This window comes from Canis lupus, chromosome 22 (genome assembly GCF_048164855.1).
Source record: "Canis lupus baileyi chromosome 22, mCanLup2.hap1, whole genome shotgun sequence".
Lineage (NCBI taxonomy): Eukaryota > Metazoa > Chordata > Mammalia > Carnivora > Canidae > Canis > Canis lupus.
The window spans coordinates 15,502,322-15,515,224 of record NC_132859.1 but is presented as its reverse complement, the minus strand read 5'-3'; the positions used below and the strand labels follow the sequence as shown (position 1 = coordinate 15,515,224).

The 12,903-nt window shown below is 50.8% G+C and overlaps 1 protein-coding gene across 5 annotated transcripts in view; it reads left to right on the top strand.

Annotated features, from left to right (window-relative positions):
• SPSB4 (splA/ryanodine receptor domain and SOCS box containing 4) overlaps positions 1–12,903 on the top strand; it is an 81,380-nt gene that overhangs the window by 50,490 nt on the left and 17,987 nt on the right. Inside the window, exon 4 of one of the 5 annotated variants that reach the window (XM_072792497.1) lies at positions 701–813. The exons of 3 other annotated variants lie outside the window; for them this stretch is intronic. In XM_072792497.1, coding sequence (XP_072648598.1) covers positions 701–804 — 104 coding nt within the window. In that variant the 3' untranslated portion in view covers positions 805–813. Of the gene's footprint in view, positions 1–700; positions 814–12,903 lie in introns of those variants that run through there. One more of the 5 variants, XM_072792499.1, reaches the window with a different exon arrangement.

The window sequence follows — 12,903 nt, the reverse complement described above, 5'->3', positions numbered from 1 at the left end:
AGCCCCCAGCAGGCTGGCCCAAGCTCTGTAGCAGCCCGCCCTTCCCTTCCTCCCTCACCACTGCAGACACCCAGGCTGGGTCACTGGGGGAAACCCAACTAAAGACTTGGTGAAACAGACCTTGCCAGACCAGAGGCCGGGGACCTTGTTTCCATGGCAACGCCGCATCTTCAGCTTGGGGGAGGCCACCCCGAGACCCCTGCCCAGAATCTCATTCTGCAGCTGGGCAGAGACTTTGGAGTCCAGCCCAGCCAGCTCTGCCACAACTGGTTCCATAATCGTGGCTGAGCTCCTCAACCTCTCTGAACCTCTGTCTTCTCATCTGTAAAATGGAGATAGATCCCACCTGTCACAATTCTCCTGAGGACTAAGTAATATAACAGATACATACTGCCCAGCACGGCACTGGCACATAGAAGTGACCACTGCAGGGGAGCTCTTATCATTACCTGCATATTACTCCCCAAATGATGGACACCTAGGTTCTGTCCACCTTACAAATATTTTTCCTTTCCCTTAAGCTGAGCAGCAGACGGCTCACAACACGAGAGGCATCAATGATGCACACTCATCTTAAATTAATCGTAATAGGTTCTGCACTATTCATTTCCACTCACTAGCCCTTGCTCACCAGAGACATTTTAGGATTTCCCGAAAGCATTTTCAGGGATGCTTGTAAATTCATTCTGCTTTGTTACAGGCAATACTCCCACTCCAGGCTCTTTCCTCCGTGAATGCTTCTCCAGCCACACGTTCAGAGCCTCCCCAGGGCAGTGGAGGCCTTCACGATCCCCATATAAATGAACTGAAATCCTAATAGTTTGTTCGTTTGTTCATGCTTTCATTGATTCACTCCTTCCTTCATCAAAGAGCAGGAATTACTTAGGTGAGAAAGGTGTATCCAGGAAGAAAGAGCAAGAAGTCACAGTTATAAAAGGGCTCTGGGTGTGGGGGCTGCTCAGCTTGGCTGGGGTTAGAGGGGAGGATGGTAGTGATTGATTAAATATTTACTGACCATGTCCTAGGTACCAGGTCCTGTGCAAAATGCTGATAAGACAGTGAACAGGGGAGCCAGGGAGCCTGCCTTGGAACTTTGAACTCAGCAGGAGACATGTCACAGCCAATTACAGAAGTTATCCTGTGGTTGCTGTGGTGTTGGGGTGGCACACAGGGGAAGCAGAGGGTGCTGGGAGAGTGCTTGAGGGGGCTCCGGTCTGCCTTTGGGGGGGGTGTCAGAAAAGGCCAATCTCGGGGACCTCTTAAGTTTAGAGGGGAATTAACGAGTCAAGTGTCTGTTCCACGGTGGGAGTGAAGAAAAAGGTATTCCAGGCAGAAGGAGGAGCATATGCAAAGGCCCTGAGGAGAGAAGGAGGCTGGTATAATTTAGGAGCTGCATTCACAAGTTGCATGCATGGAGCAAGGCAAAAAACAAGGCTGAAGGGACACGTGGGGTCCCACAAAGGTTAAAGGGAGCAAGCAGGAAGTAAAGCTTTGTGTAGATAAGACTTTCAGGTTAGGATAATTTGGGGAGTGAGGAGATTTACAAAGTCACAAACAGGGGTCAAGGGCAGGTGACCAAGTGGCACCCTTGAGATGCCTTATGTTCCATGCGACTGCCGGAGGAAAGCAGCGCCAGGGAGGAGAACGCTGCCCGGCAGGACTCCCCAAGCCTCAGGGCCGCCAGGCATCCTGCCTGTGGGTGAGAGGCCACGCCTCTGCCTCCACCTCCCACCTGGGCTCCAAGGGCCTTCTAGGCCCTTTCTTCCTACCGTCCCTGAATCCTAGAGGTGCAGTCACCGCCATGCGCAGCCTGCCCTTTGTCCAGCATCTCTATTCGCAGGCCTTAAAAAAGGATTTCCTGCAGCCTAAGCTAGCCGTGGTAACTTAGAGGACACGAAATGGCTCCGAAGTGGCCATGCCGGGCCTGTGTGCTGCAGAGGTGTCTGTGCATCTCGGTTTTCCAAGAACCGGAGATCAGACCCAACAACCAGCTCCAGCAGGATTTAGACTTTGTCACCTGTCCCAAATGTGCATCCTCGGGAGCCAGCAGCCGCCAGCGACCCGGAGCCACGGCCCCTCTGAGGCATCGACGAGGCTGAGCCGGCCTGCCCTTCCAGGACGCAGTTAGTTCTACAGGGAGAGCTGAGAACGGTGCCGTGGGGTGGCCACAGGCCGGTCACACAAGGCCCAGAGCAAGTCTGCTGGGTCTTATCACCGAGCCACTTGGGGTCAAGCAGAGTGTGGGCACAGCAGAGCCTGCTTGTCACCCGAGGGGCACAGCCACAGGGGAACAGCACGTTCGATTGGCATCCTCAGCTCCACGCCACCTCGGCCCTGAGGATGAATGGAAAGACTCAGGGCCTCGAAAGGAACCCAGCTTCTGTTTTGAAGTTTAGCAAAAGATCTTAGACGCTATTTTCGATTCCTCTACACCTTCCTAGCATGTCCAACAGCCTGCTCCTCTGCCTCCCCCTCCCTTCACCGGTAGAAGCAGCAGCGAGAGTGGGCAGCGGGGCCGGAGCAGGCATGCGGGTGTGGACCCTCAGTGGGGACCGCCGTCCCCACCCCGGTGGCCAAGCCCAACAAAGTCACAGGCAGGGGACCAACAGTGGCTGTTTTCTTTTCGAACTGAATCCTTGAAATGGATTCCATGATGTTTAGGGTGGCCGGCTTTAGGTGGGGGCCTAACATCCTTCCACAGGGTGCGCGTAGATTAGATCGTTGGGGTTCACCAGAAGCCTGTACAGGGTTAGATGTTAATTACATGTCAGTAAAACTGGAAAACAATTTTAAAGAGGAAGGCATAATGCATTTTAGAAAAATTCCCACCCAAACTAAAAGTAGGGTGGTACTTAAAGGGATATTTGAGGGCAGCCCGGGTGGCTCAGCGGTTTAGCACCACCTTCAGCCCAGAGCGTGATCCTGGAGGCCTGGGACCAAGTCCCACATCGGGCTCCCTGCATGGAGCCTGCTTCTCCCTCTGCCTGTGCCTCTGCCTCTCTCTCTCTCTCTCTCTCTCTCTCTCTCTCTCTCTCTCGAATAAATAAATAAATAAAATCTTAAAAAAAAAAAGGATAATTGATCAGAAAAATTCACTGATGTTGAAAAAGCTCTTTCCCTGTTTCAGATCAATGAGGTGTCAGTGAAATAATGCCAGCATTAAATAATAAAGGCACCCCCGGAAGGGTGTGATTAATTATCTAATGAGGGTGCAAGCAATGAGTGCTGTCAGCTTGTGGAAAGGCATGGCCCCTGGGGGGCAGAGCTACAGAGGGATGGACCTCTGGGAGGAGGACCTTGTGCAGGGCTGGCACATAGTAGGAATGGGCTCAAGGGAGAGGGCCAGAGAGGCGTTTCAGGCAGGCGGGATGGCAGGAGCAGAGGCAGGGAGGCTGGAAAGCACTGGAGTCTGCAGGCGGGAAGTTTGTGGGTGGGTTCCTTGAGGGGAGCCTGCTGGGGCCAGACTGTGACCCGGACACAGCGCAGACATCTCCCGGTGGCTGCTGCTGACCGGTCCACAGAAGCTTCTTTGAGGGCCTCCCAGGCATGCCCCTGAGGATGCCCGGTGCACGGCTAATGGCTGGCGTTGTTTTTGGCAGCTTGGGGTCGGGAAGTGCGTGGGAGGAGATGGCCTGGTGGGGCTGAGAGCCTGCCAGGCCTCATGGTCTGCACACAGGTGGCCAGTGTCAGGCGGGCAGTGGTGTCTGTGGACCTCACTGCCCAGATGGGCAGGGCCTCCCATCACAAGTGAGCCTTTGTGGCCCGGGTTTACGAAACCAGCCAAATATTTTCCCTTGTCACTTTATGAGGTGCTAGCTCTGCCCATTCAAGCTGGGAAAAATAAAGCATCACATAATTTGCTCCATTAGAGTTGAGGAGGTTTGAAGTTAAGGGAATTCTGCACCCCTGGGAAGGCCTGTCAGCCCGAGGGGGAGGGGTGTTCCCAGGACCCCACCTCTGGAGGGGATGTGGGCACCATCCAAGTCAGCTGCAGGTTTTGCAGATGGAGAGAATGAGGCCATGAGCCTGGAAAATCAGCCCCAGAGATGGCGTTAGATGAAGAGAGCCAGTTCCCTGAGAATCTTCTTTTAGCTCCGTACTTTAAGGGACTGTTTATCCCCTTATTCACAGGCGAGGCCAGGGAGGGCACAGAGACATTCTCCTGCAGAATTTGCCCACAAGGCACAGAGGTTTCCAGAAGGGTTTCAGAGCCGAGGTACCTGGTGGGAGGGAACGTTGTGCAGTGAGGTTAAAAAGCATCAGCCTTAAGTAGTAAGCGAGTGGGGAGCCACTGCCACACCGTGATTTCTAGCTTCCCGGTGAATTCTTATATTCCCTACAAGGCCTCCTTTCTTACTGACCATGGCCTATGATTTTATTGGTAGACCTACTTCCCTTTTTGCCTCTAGTAATGAGTGTCATTGGGTACTTGCTATTCTCCGCCAAGCACTTCATTAGGTTCCACGTCCTTTCCTTCAAGGAGGTTCACTGAAACCCTACTCTATACAGGCCCCTGAGAATGCAGCGATGAAACTCTCCTTTACAAGTGGCTTATTTAGGGCAGCCCCGGTGGCACAGTGGTTTAGCACCGCCTGCGGCCCGGGGTTTGATCCTGGGGACCCTGGATTGAGTCCCACATCAGGCTCCCTGCATGGAGCCTGCTTCTCCCTCTGCCTGTGCCTCTGCCTCTCTCTCTCTGTGTCTCTATGAATAAATAAATAAAATCTTTTTTAAAAAAGTGGCTTATTTTTTTTTTTTAATTTTATTTATTGATTCATAGACACAGAGAGAAAGAGGCAGAGACACAGGCAGAGAGAGAGGGAGAAGCAGGCTCCATGCAGGGAGCCCGATGTGGGACTCGATCCCAGGTCCCCAGGATCACACCCCAGGCTGCAGGCGGCGCCAAATTGCTGCGCCACCGGGGCTGCCCCAAAAAGTGGCTTATTTATAGTAGCAACGAACCCATTGCTACAGATGAATAAGTTGAGCTCATAGAGAAATGACCTGCCAAAGACATGAAGCTACTCTATCTATGGCAGAGCTGCATTTTTTTTTAAAGATTTATTTATTTATTCATGAGAGACACAGAGAGAGAGAGAGATGCAGGCAGAGGGAGGAGCAGGCTCCATGCAAGGAGCCCAATGTGGAACTCGATCCTGGTTCTCTAGGATCGCGCCCCAGACTGAAGGTGGCGCTAAACCACTGAGGCACTGGGGCTGCCCGCAGAGCTACATTTTAAAGCCAGGCCGGGGACAGCCCAGGTGGCTCAGGGGTTTAGCACCTGCCTTCAGCCCAGGGCATGATCCTGGAGTCCCGGGATCGAGTCCCACATCGGGCTCCTGCATGGAGCCTGCTTCTCCCTCTGCCTGTGTGTGTGTGTGTCTCTCTCTCTGTCTCTCATGAATAAATAAATAAAATCTCAAAAAAAAAAAAAAAAAAAAAAAGCCAGGCCTGTCTGACCTCAATGCCTGGCTTCTCTCTTCTCACTGGCCAGGTTAGAAAGAGGCAAATAATTAGTAGAGAAGAGACAATGTAGGTAGCCCCGGTTATAATTCTTTGGTTTGCCTTCGGAGTTATACTCAAATTAATCATAGTTTTGTATGCTAATTACCTTTAAAGATGAATAAAGATCTGTTTTCTTGAAAGCAAACCCATGATGGCCACTGACCTCAATTCCACCAGATATGCGGTGACTCCGCATCGCCACCTGGTGGCCGAGCTCTCACATAGCAGAGGAGGGAGAGTGAGAAGAGCAAAGACTTAGCTAGACAGCAGCTGTGGGTCAGTGGAAGGGACACCATGGCTCAGGGGTCCTGGCCTGTGACCTGCCCTGGCCTGGCCACGTGGGCACTGAGTCAGCCACTTCAGCTCTCTGGGACCAGCAGATCTTTGATTGTGCAGTGCCTGGTGGACTGGTATCCCTGGAGATCCTTCTAACTTGTACATTCCCTGACTCTCTTGTCTTTCTAACGTTGCATTGAACTTGAGGGAAGAAGGCTCGAGTGGATCTTGAGGCACCAGTGGAAAAACTAGTGTCAGGCAAGGAGAGCTTTCCAGAGCTCTCCTCTAAGTGTGCGGTGTGCCCCACCATGAGTTTCTTACCTCTCTAGAATCTTCTCTGACTCCAGGACTCTTAAGGTCCTTTCTCACCCCCTGCCTTTCTTCACTGGACTGGAGATCCTTTTCCACCCATGATGGTGTCTCCATCAGGAATTCCCTCCAATCATAATCCAAGAACTCAAGTCCAGGGGGTTAGAGAAGGCCTAACCCAGGAAGGGTGGTTTATTAGTTGTATTCTCTTATAAGGAACAGCAAATCTGACCCAAAGTACCTTATGTTAGTAAACGGAATGTGTATGGTTTTATCACTGACTAGTACTTGGATAAATCTGGCTTCAGCTTCACCTACATCCAGGGTTCAAACACCAGTGCCAGAATCAGGTTTCCCTCTCTCTACTTCCTAGCTCTTCTTCCTTTGCGCCTAGTGGTGCCTTCGAGGTATTTCGTGGGGCTTTAGGTTCTCATACTACACGAAATGACACCATCTAAATAAGGACAGTGATTCCCCACTGATCCCTAGATCTCCCATCCCACAGATCACCACTCTCAAGCCCCTTCTACACACGCATTCTGGAGGCCCCATGATTAGGGTCTTCCTTCTCGAGTCCCAGGATGACTGCAAGGAGCCACTGGGGCCACCTTTTGGCTCCTTCTCTTGCAGAGCCAGCATGTTTGTATCCACCTTGCCTGGCGCAAGTCCTGGAATGCATACTAATTGGCCTTGCTTACATCATATGCCCACTCACGAACCAATCACTGTGATCACTGTGATCACTGGGTTGGAATGTGCTGACTGGCTGAGCCCCAGTCAGTCTCCCCTGGGGGAGCTGGGATGGGGCAAAGTCTTGGGAACGCACGGTCTTCAAGGGAATCTGAAGAGGAGAGAAAAGATGCTGGAGGCAAGCCTACCAAAAATCCATTAGTAACGAACATAAGGATTAATTGAATGAAAGTTTATAAATGATTGATCATTCGAATGAATCAGAGTGAAAATCAAGCGTATCCTTCTGATAACTTCGCTTGGTTGCCTCTGGCGTTTCATTCAATAGCAGCTGGATTCTTTGCTCCCCACGCTGCCTTCCACAGGGGGCAGTCTGGGTGAAGACACATTTTTTTTTCCTGATTTTATCTCTTTATTCATGAGAGACACAGAGAGAGAGAGAAAGAGAGAGAGAGACACAGGCAGAGGGAGAAGCAGGCTCCATGCAGGGAGCCTGACGTGGGACCCGATCCCGGGTCTCCAGGATCAGGCCCTGGGCTGAAGGCGGCGCTAAACCGCTGAGCCACCCGGGCTGCCCCTGAAGACACATTTCAATGATGACTTCAATCAGAGACCTGGAGAAATGAAGGTATTTCTTTAGATTTCTGGGTTTACCCACAGGAGTGTGTCTTGCATGTGATATCCTCCTGTAACTATTGGGACAGCCTTACATCCCCTCCTCTGGTCTCTGATGTTTGCTCAGAGATCTTATTTGTCTAGAGTGGGTTTCACTCACGGTGCTGCCCTTCCTGGACTGATGTTTAAAATTCCAGACAGAGACTTCAAATGGACAGAGCCTCAGGGACCCTGATCCAAGCCCCCGTGCTGTGGATGGGGACCAGTGAGAGTCAGGGGTTTGCCAAGGCCACTCAACCAGTTAAGTTGCAGAGCCAAGACCCTCTACCTGGCAGCCCCTTTCTGTGGCTCATTACCATGGGATTCCTCAGTAGGCAGGCAGGAAGGCAGCGGAGGTGAAGGCCCAGATGACACCTTTGCCTTGAATAGTCCACAAAATCATTTTTCTTTAGTCAGGCGAAAGAGTGGGGCAGGCCCCTCGCTGTGTGTGTTGCAGGGTTCATCTATTGTGATTATTTCTGGCTGCGGGGCATCCCTTCCTAATTGTATTTTGCTCAGACTAATGTTAAAAATTAACTTTCCCAGCACATTCAAATGAGGCCAAGGGAGGGGGTGGAGTGAAAGCAGAGACTTGATTTTCAGCAAATAAACCCCAGGGAATCATCTGGAATGGATGCCCTGTGTGCATTTGATCCCTCAGAGATGCAAAGCCTTGTACTGAGCAGCATTCTGTGCTAGGGCCTGGGATAACACTCTGAAACCAGACACAGACCCAGCCTCAAAAAGCTCCTGGTTTATTGGAGCAGCCACACAGATCCTGATAATTCGGTGAGATAAGATTAATCAAGTGCTCTAGGAAGTGCAGTGATGAGAGTGACAGATGCTTGGGGAAGCGGTGGCATCTAGGAAGTGCTCACAAAGGAGGAATATCAGAGTTGAGATTTAAAGATGTTACTATGGCACGGTTGGTTGGAATGCAAGCGTGTGCAGCCACTCTAGAAAACCGTGTGGAGGTTCCTCAAGAAGTTAAAAATAGAGCTACCCTCGGCCCAGCAATTGCACTACTGGATTTTTACCCCAAAGATACAGATGTAGTGAAAAGCCGGGACACCTGCACCCCAATGTTCATAGCAGCAATGTCCACAATAGCTAAACTGTGGAAGGAGCCACGATGCCCTTTGACAGATGAATGGATAAAGAAGATGTGGTCTCTATATACAACGGACTATTACTCAGCCATATACCGGAGGGTATTATGCTGAGTGAAATAAGTCAGTCGAAGAAAGACAATTATCATGTGGTTTCACTCCTATGTGGTATATAAGAAATAGTGAAAGGGACCATAAGGGAAGGGGGAGGAAACTGAATGGAGAAAAATTAGAGAGGAAGACAAACCATGAGAGACTCCTAACTCTGGGAAATAAACAAAGGGTTGCAGAAGGGAAAGTGGGTGGGGGATGGGGTAACTGGGTGATGGGCATTAAGGAGGGCATGTGATGAGATGAGCACTGGGTGTTATACTATATGTTGGCAAATTGAATTTAAATAAAATATTTTTTAAAGTATATTTTAGTATGTGTGCTGCCGAAGCGAGCACAAATATTTTTTAGAAGTACAGAGAACTGATGGTTACCAGAGGGGAGGTAGTTGGGGGATGGGTGAAATAGGCGATGGGGGTTAAGGAGAGCACTTGCTATGATGAGCACCGGGTGATGTATGGAACTGTTGAATCACTGTATCGTACACCTGAAACTAACATAACACTGTATAGTGGCTGGAATTAAAATAAAAATTAAAAAATTAAAAAAAAATTAAGATGTTACTAGATGGAAAGGCTGAGAAAGGCATTTCAGGGGTGGGTACAGCTCGTGCAAAGGCCCAGATGCTTAACAACTGAGCCACCCAGGTGCCCCTTCACTTCATATGTCTTGGAGGTGACTCAGCACATTGGGGGCTTCTTCATTCTTTCTGACACGTGGAAGTTCAGCTGTAGAGCTTAGAGACCTTCTCATCTGGTCCCTGGTTGCTGGTGGCAAAGACTGGAGACCCAGAGAAGTAGGAAGCCCGCTCAAGGTCTCCCAGCTGTTTGATGACCGAACCAGAACTCAAACTCAAGTTTTCTGCTTCTCATATCTACCCAAGGCCAGCCAGGCCCACTTCCTTGCCTCAGTGGTCCTCACTGTCAGACCATCATTGGAAAAGGCGATGGCTGAGCTTGCCAGTTGTTATAGTCATTGGGACAGTAGGCTGCTAGAGCCACTGGCTTCTTGATGTGTGTTCCAGACTACCATAGTAACCTTTGTCAGTGCGTCCTCCCCTCTCCCTCCCCTCCCCTCCCCTCCCTCCTCCTCCTTAGCCTTCTCTACCTTTGCCTCAGCAGCCCTGTACCAAGCCTCTGGCCCATCCCTAGCCCAGCAACTGGTCACTATGACAACAAGGGCTTTCCATCAAAAAGTGGCCTTCCAGGTATTTTATTTTGAGCTCCAATTAAGCAGGGCAGGCTGCAGGCTGGGAGCAGTGCAGGGAAGTGTGTTTTATGGCCTGTGAGAGAGCCCAGGTGCTATTTATAGCTCCTTAATCGGTGTTGCTAAATGGGGTCTTAATGCAAGTCCCGTGGCAACTGCACATTTCCATCACAGAGAATCTCCTCCCCGCAGCCTCACTCCCTCCATCTGTTGGCCTGAGTGGGCTCCCGGCAGCCCCTCCTGGGGGAGATGGTGCCTTCTCTGCGCTCAGCAGCTGTCGGCAGGCTGCCTGGCCTTCCTGACCTCCTCCTGACACACACAGGCCCTTTGCAGCCCGGTCTCTGGGGATATTTGATCCCCAGCTGTCACTTCCATCAGGAACCCGGAGTCCTCCGGTGGCCGTTTGTGTCAGGGCTGGGATTGTGCCCCCAACCTCCCTCCCCAACCCCATCAAAGCCAGAGTGGGGTGAGGGACATGGATGGCTGGATACGTAAGTAAGCGCCCACAAAATCCTTCCCATTAATCCCTCATGGTATTAACAAGCAGTTTTCCTCACGGAAACAGAGCAGGGGAACTCTTACACCCCGCTCCCTACAGCTGGGGAAGTCAGCCCGAGGAGGGGAGAGGACCCAGCTGATGTTCATTGCCCCGGCGCTGGCCCTGGGGCTCCCCGTGTGCCACCTCCTTCAGGCCTCCCGTCACTTGGTTTATAGAGAGAAGGAGCCTATTTCAGCCCGGGAGGCCAGATCTTGCTGCGCTAATAGACAACCCCAAATCGTTGACTTCAAACAACCGGGGTTTGACTTTTGCCCTTGCTGAGTGCCCGTCGCTGGTCAGCCAGAGGCTCTATTCTGCAAAGTTTGCGTCCTTCGGGTCCAGGGCAAAAGGGCTAACCCCTAAGTCACCGATGCAAAGGAGAAGGCAGCAGTGAACATGTTGGCTCCTGAAGCTTCCCCTGGGAAGTGATACACAGCACGTCCGCTGACCACTCATTGGCCAAAGTAGGTGCACGGCCACACCTAACTTCAGATGAGTAGGGAAGGGGAAAGCTGGTCCTGTGCCTGGAAGGGGACAGCTGGGATATTTGAAAACAGCCCTGGGGCTCCTGGGTGGCTCAGTGGTTGGGTGTCTGCCTTTGGCTCAGGTTGGGATCCTGGGATCCTGGGATCCCCCATCGGGCTCCCCACAGGGAGCCTGCTGCTTCTTCTGCCTATGTCTCTGCCTCTCTTTCACGCTCTCTCTGTCTCTCATGAATAAATAAAAATCTTGGGGATCCTTGGGTGGCTCAGTGGTTTAGCGCCTGCCTTCGGCCCAGGGCGTGGTCCTGGCGTCCCAGGATCAAGTCCCACATCGGGCTCCCTGTGTGGGGCCTGCTTCTCCCTCTGCCTGTGTCTCTGCTTCTCTCTCTCCATCTCTCATGAATAAATAAATGAAATATTTAAAAAAATAAAATAAAAATCTTTAAAAAACCAGCCCTTGACCTCACAGAAGCTCAAGGTCAATGGTGAATGATTTCCCCAGATCCCACAGTTCCTAAAGCCAAAGCAGGGATTTGAACATTCAGCTGTTGCTCCCAGAGATCTGTGCTCTTTCCCCATGTCACAAAGTGGCTCTAGACATGGGTGCTAAAGACTGACTTCTGGCTCATATTCTATCTCCGGTATTCACAGGCCATGTTACCCCAGGTAGCAAGTCATGTAGCCTCTCAGAGCCTCATTTCTCTATAAAATAAAGATCCTCATGCAGGACTATGGCCTGAACACCAAAACTTTATTCCTAAGTTGGGGGCAAGCTCATTTGGCAGCCAGACTCCATCTGAACGGGTGTGAGCCTATTTATAGTCATCCCTTATTTCACTCAGTGTGAATATTCAGAGGGTTTACTATAGAAATATTAATGTATTTGATTGCAGGCACTGCCCCAGACCACAGGGATGTTATGCAACGCATGGCACATGCAACTTAATTACTAAACTCTGGAACTCTCTCAATTTTGAATGCCTGGGCCCAGGGTTTGGATAAGGGACCGTGAATCTGTAGCACTTCCTCCAAGGGGTCGTAGCAAGGATTAAGGGAGATGCTGTGTCACAGATTCTGAGCACTAGGCCCAGCGTATAGTAAGTGCCCAATAATTGGTGATTATTCTAGGTCTCAAGATTGAACTGACAAGACAGGAAAGGGGCTCCAGTTTGCACTTCCCTGAAATCGGATCTCCCCGGTTCCTGAAAATTCTATCCTAGGAAACAGACGTCCTTTAGGGCCTCATAAATCGTTGAGTGTGATTTTGGGATGATTCACCCTGATAGCAAATAGGGTGTTTATGAAGGTCCTCAGAGAAGAGACAACATACTGTGTAAGACATATCAACTAATACACGACTGGGCAGAAATCTGAGGTTTTGTTTTATTGTTCACGTCTCAGAATCGTGGATCCTGGAAGAGAGTTCCAAAACCCTGTTCCTCTGAAGTGCTCAAGACCCTGTCTCAAGGGCGGAACCTGAGAGCCCACCCTTCACTGTCAACTTCCCTTCTGTCCTCTGCTAAATAGACTGGGGTTCTAGAACAGAACTAAACATGCGTTTGGCAGAAAGCTTCCGCTGCTGGGCCCAGAGCCCTGCCCTCTGGCCTCACACAGGCTGAGCACTGCAGCCCAGAGAGGCACGGTGTGTGGTGCTTAGAACCTTGGTTAACACTGCCAGGGTTGCAATCCCTCCTCAACCACTCACTAGCTGCGTGTCTTTGGGCAGGTTGTGACCTCCGTGTGACGTACTGTCCTCATCGGTAAAGGGGGATATCGGTGGTTGTTGTGAGGATTAAATGAGCTAATTTTTGGAAAGTCCTTAAAAGAGTGCCTGGTGCAGCACACACACTAGAAATGCGGGCTGCTCCTAATAGGGTGAATTTGGGGCAGAGCTGACACCTGGGTCTTCTGTCTCTCACTCCAGGAATCTTGTCCAACTAAATTCACATTTTTAAAAATAAGCGTTGACAAGGATATGGGGGAAATTGCCAATGGGAATGTAAATTGATGCAGCCACTGTGGA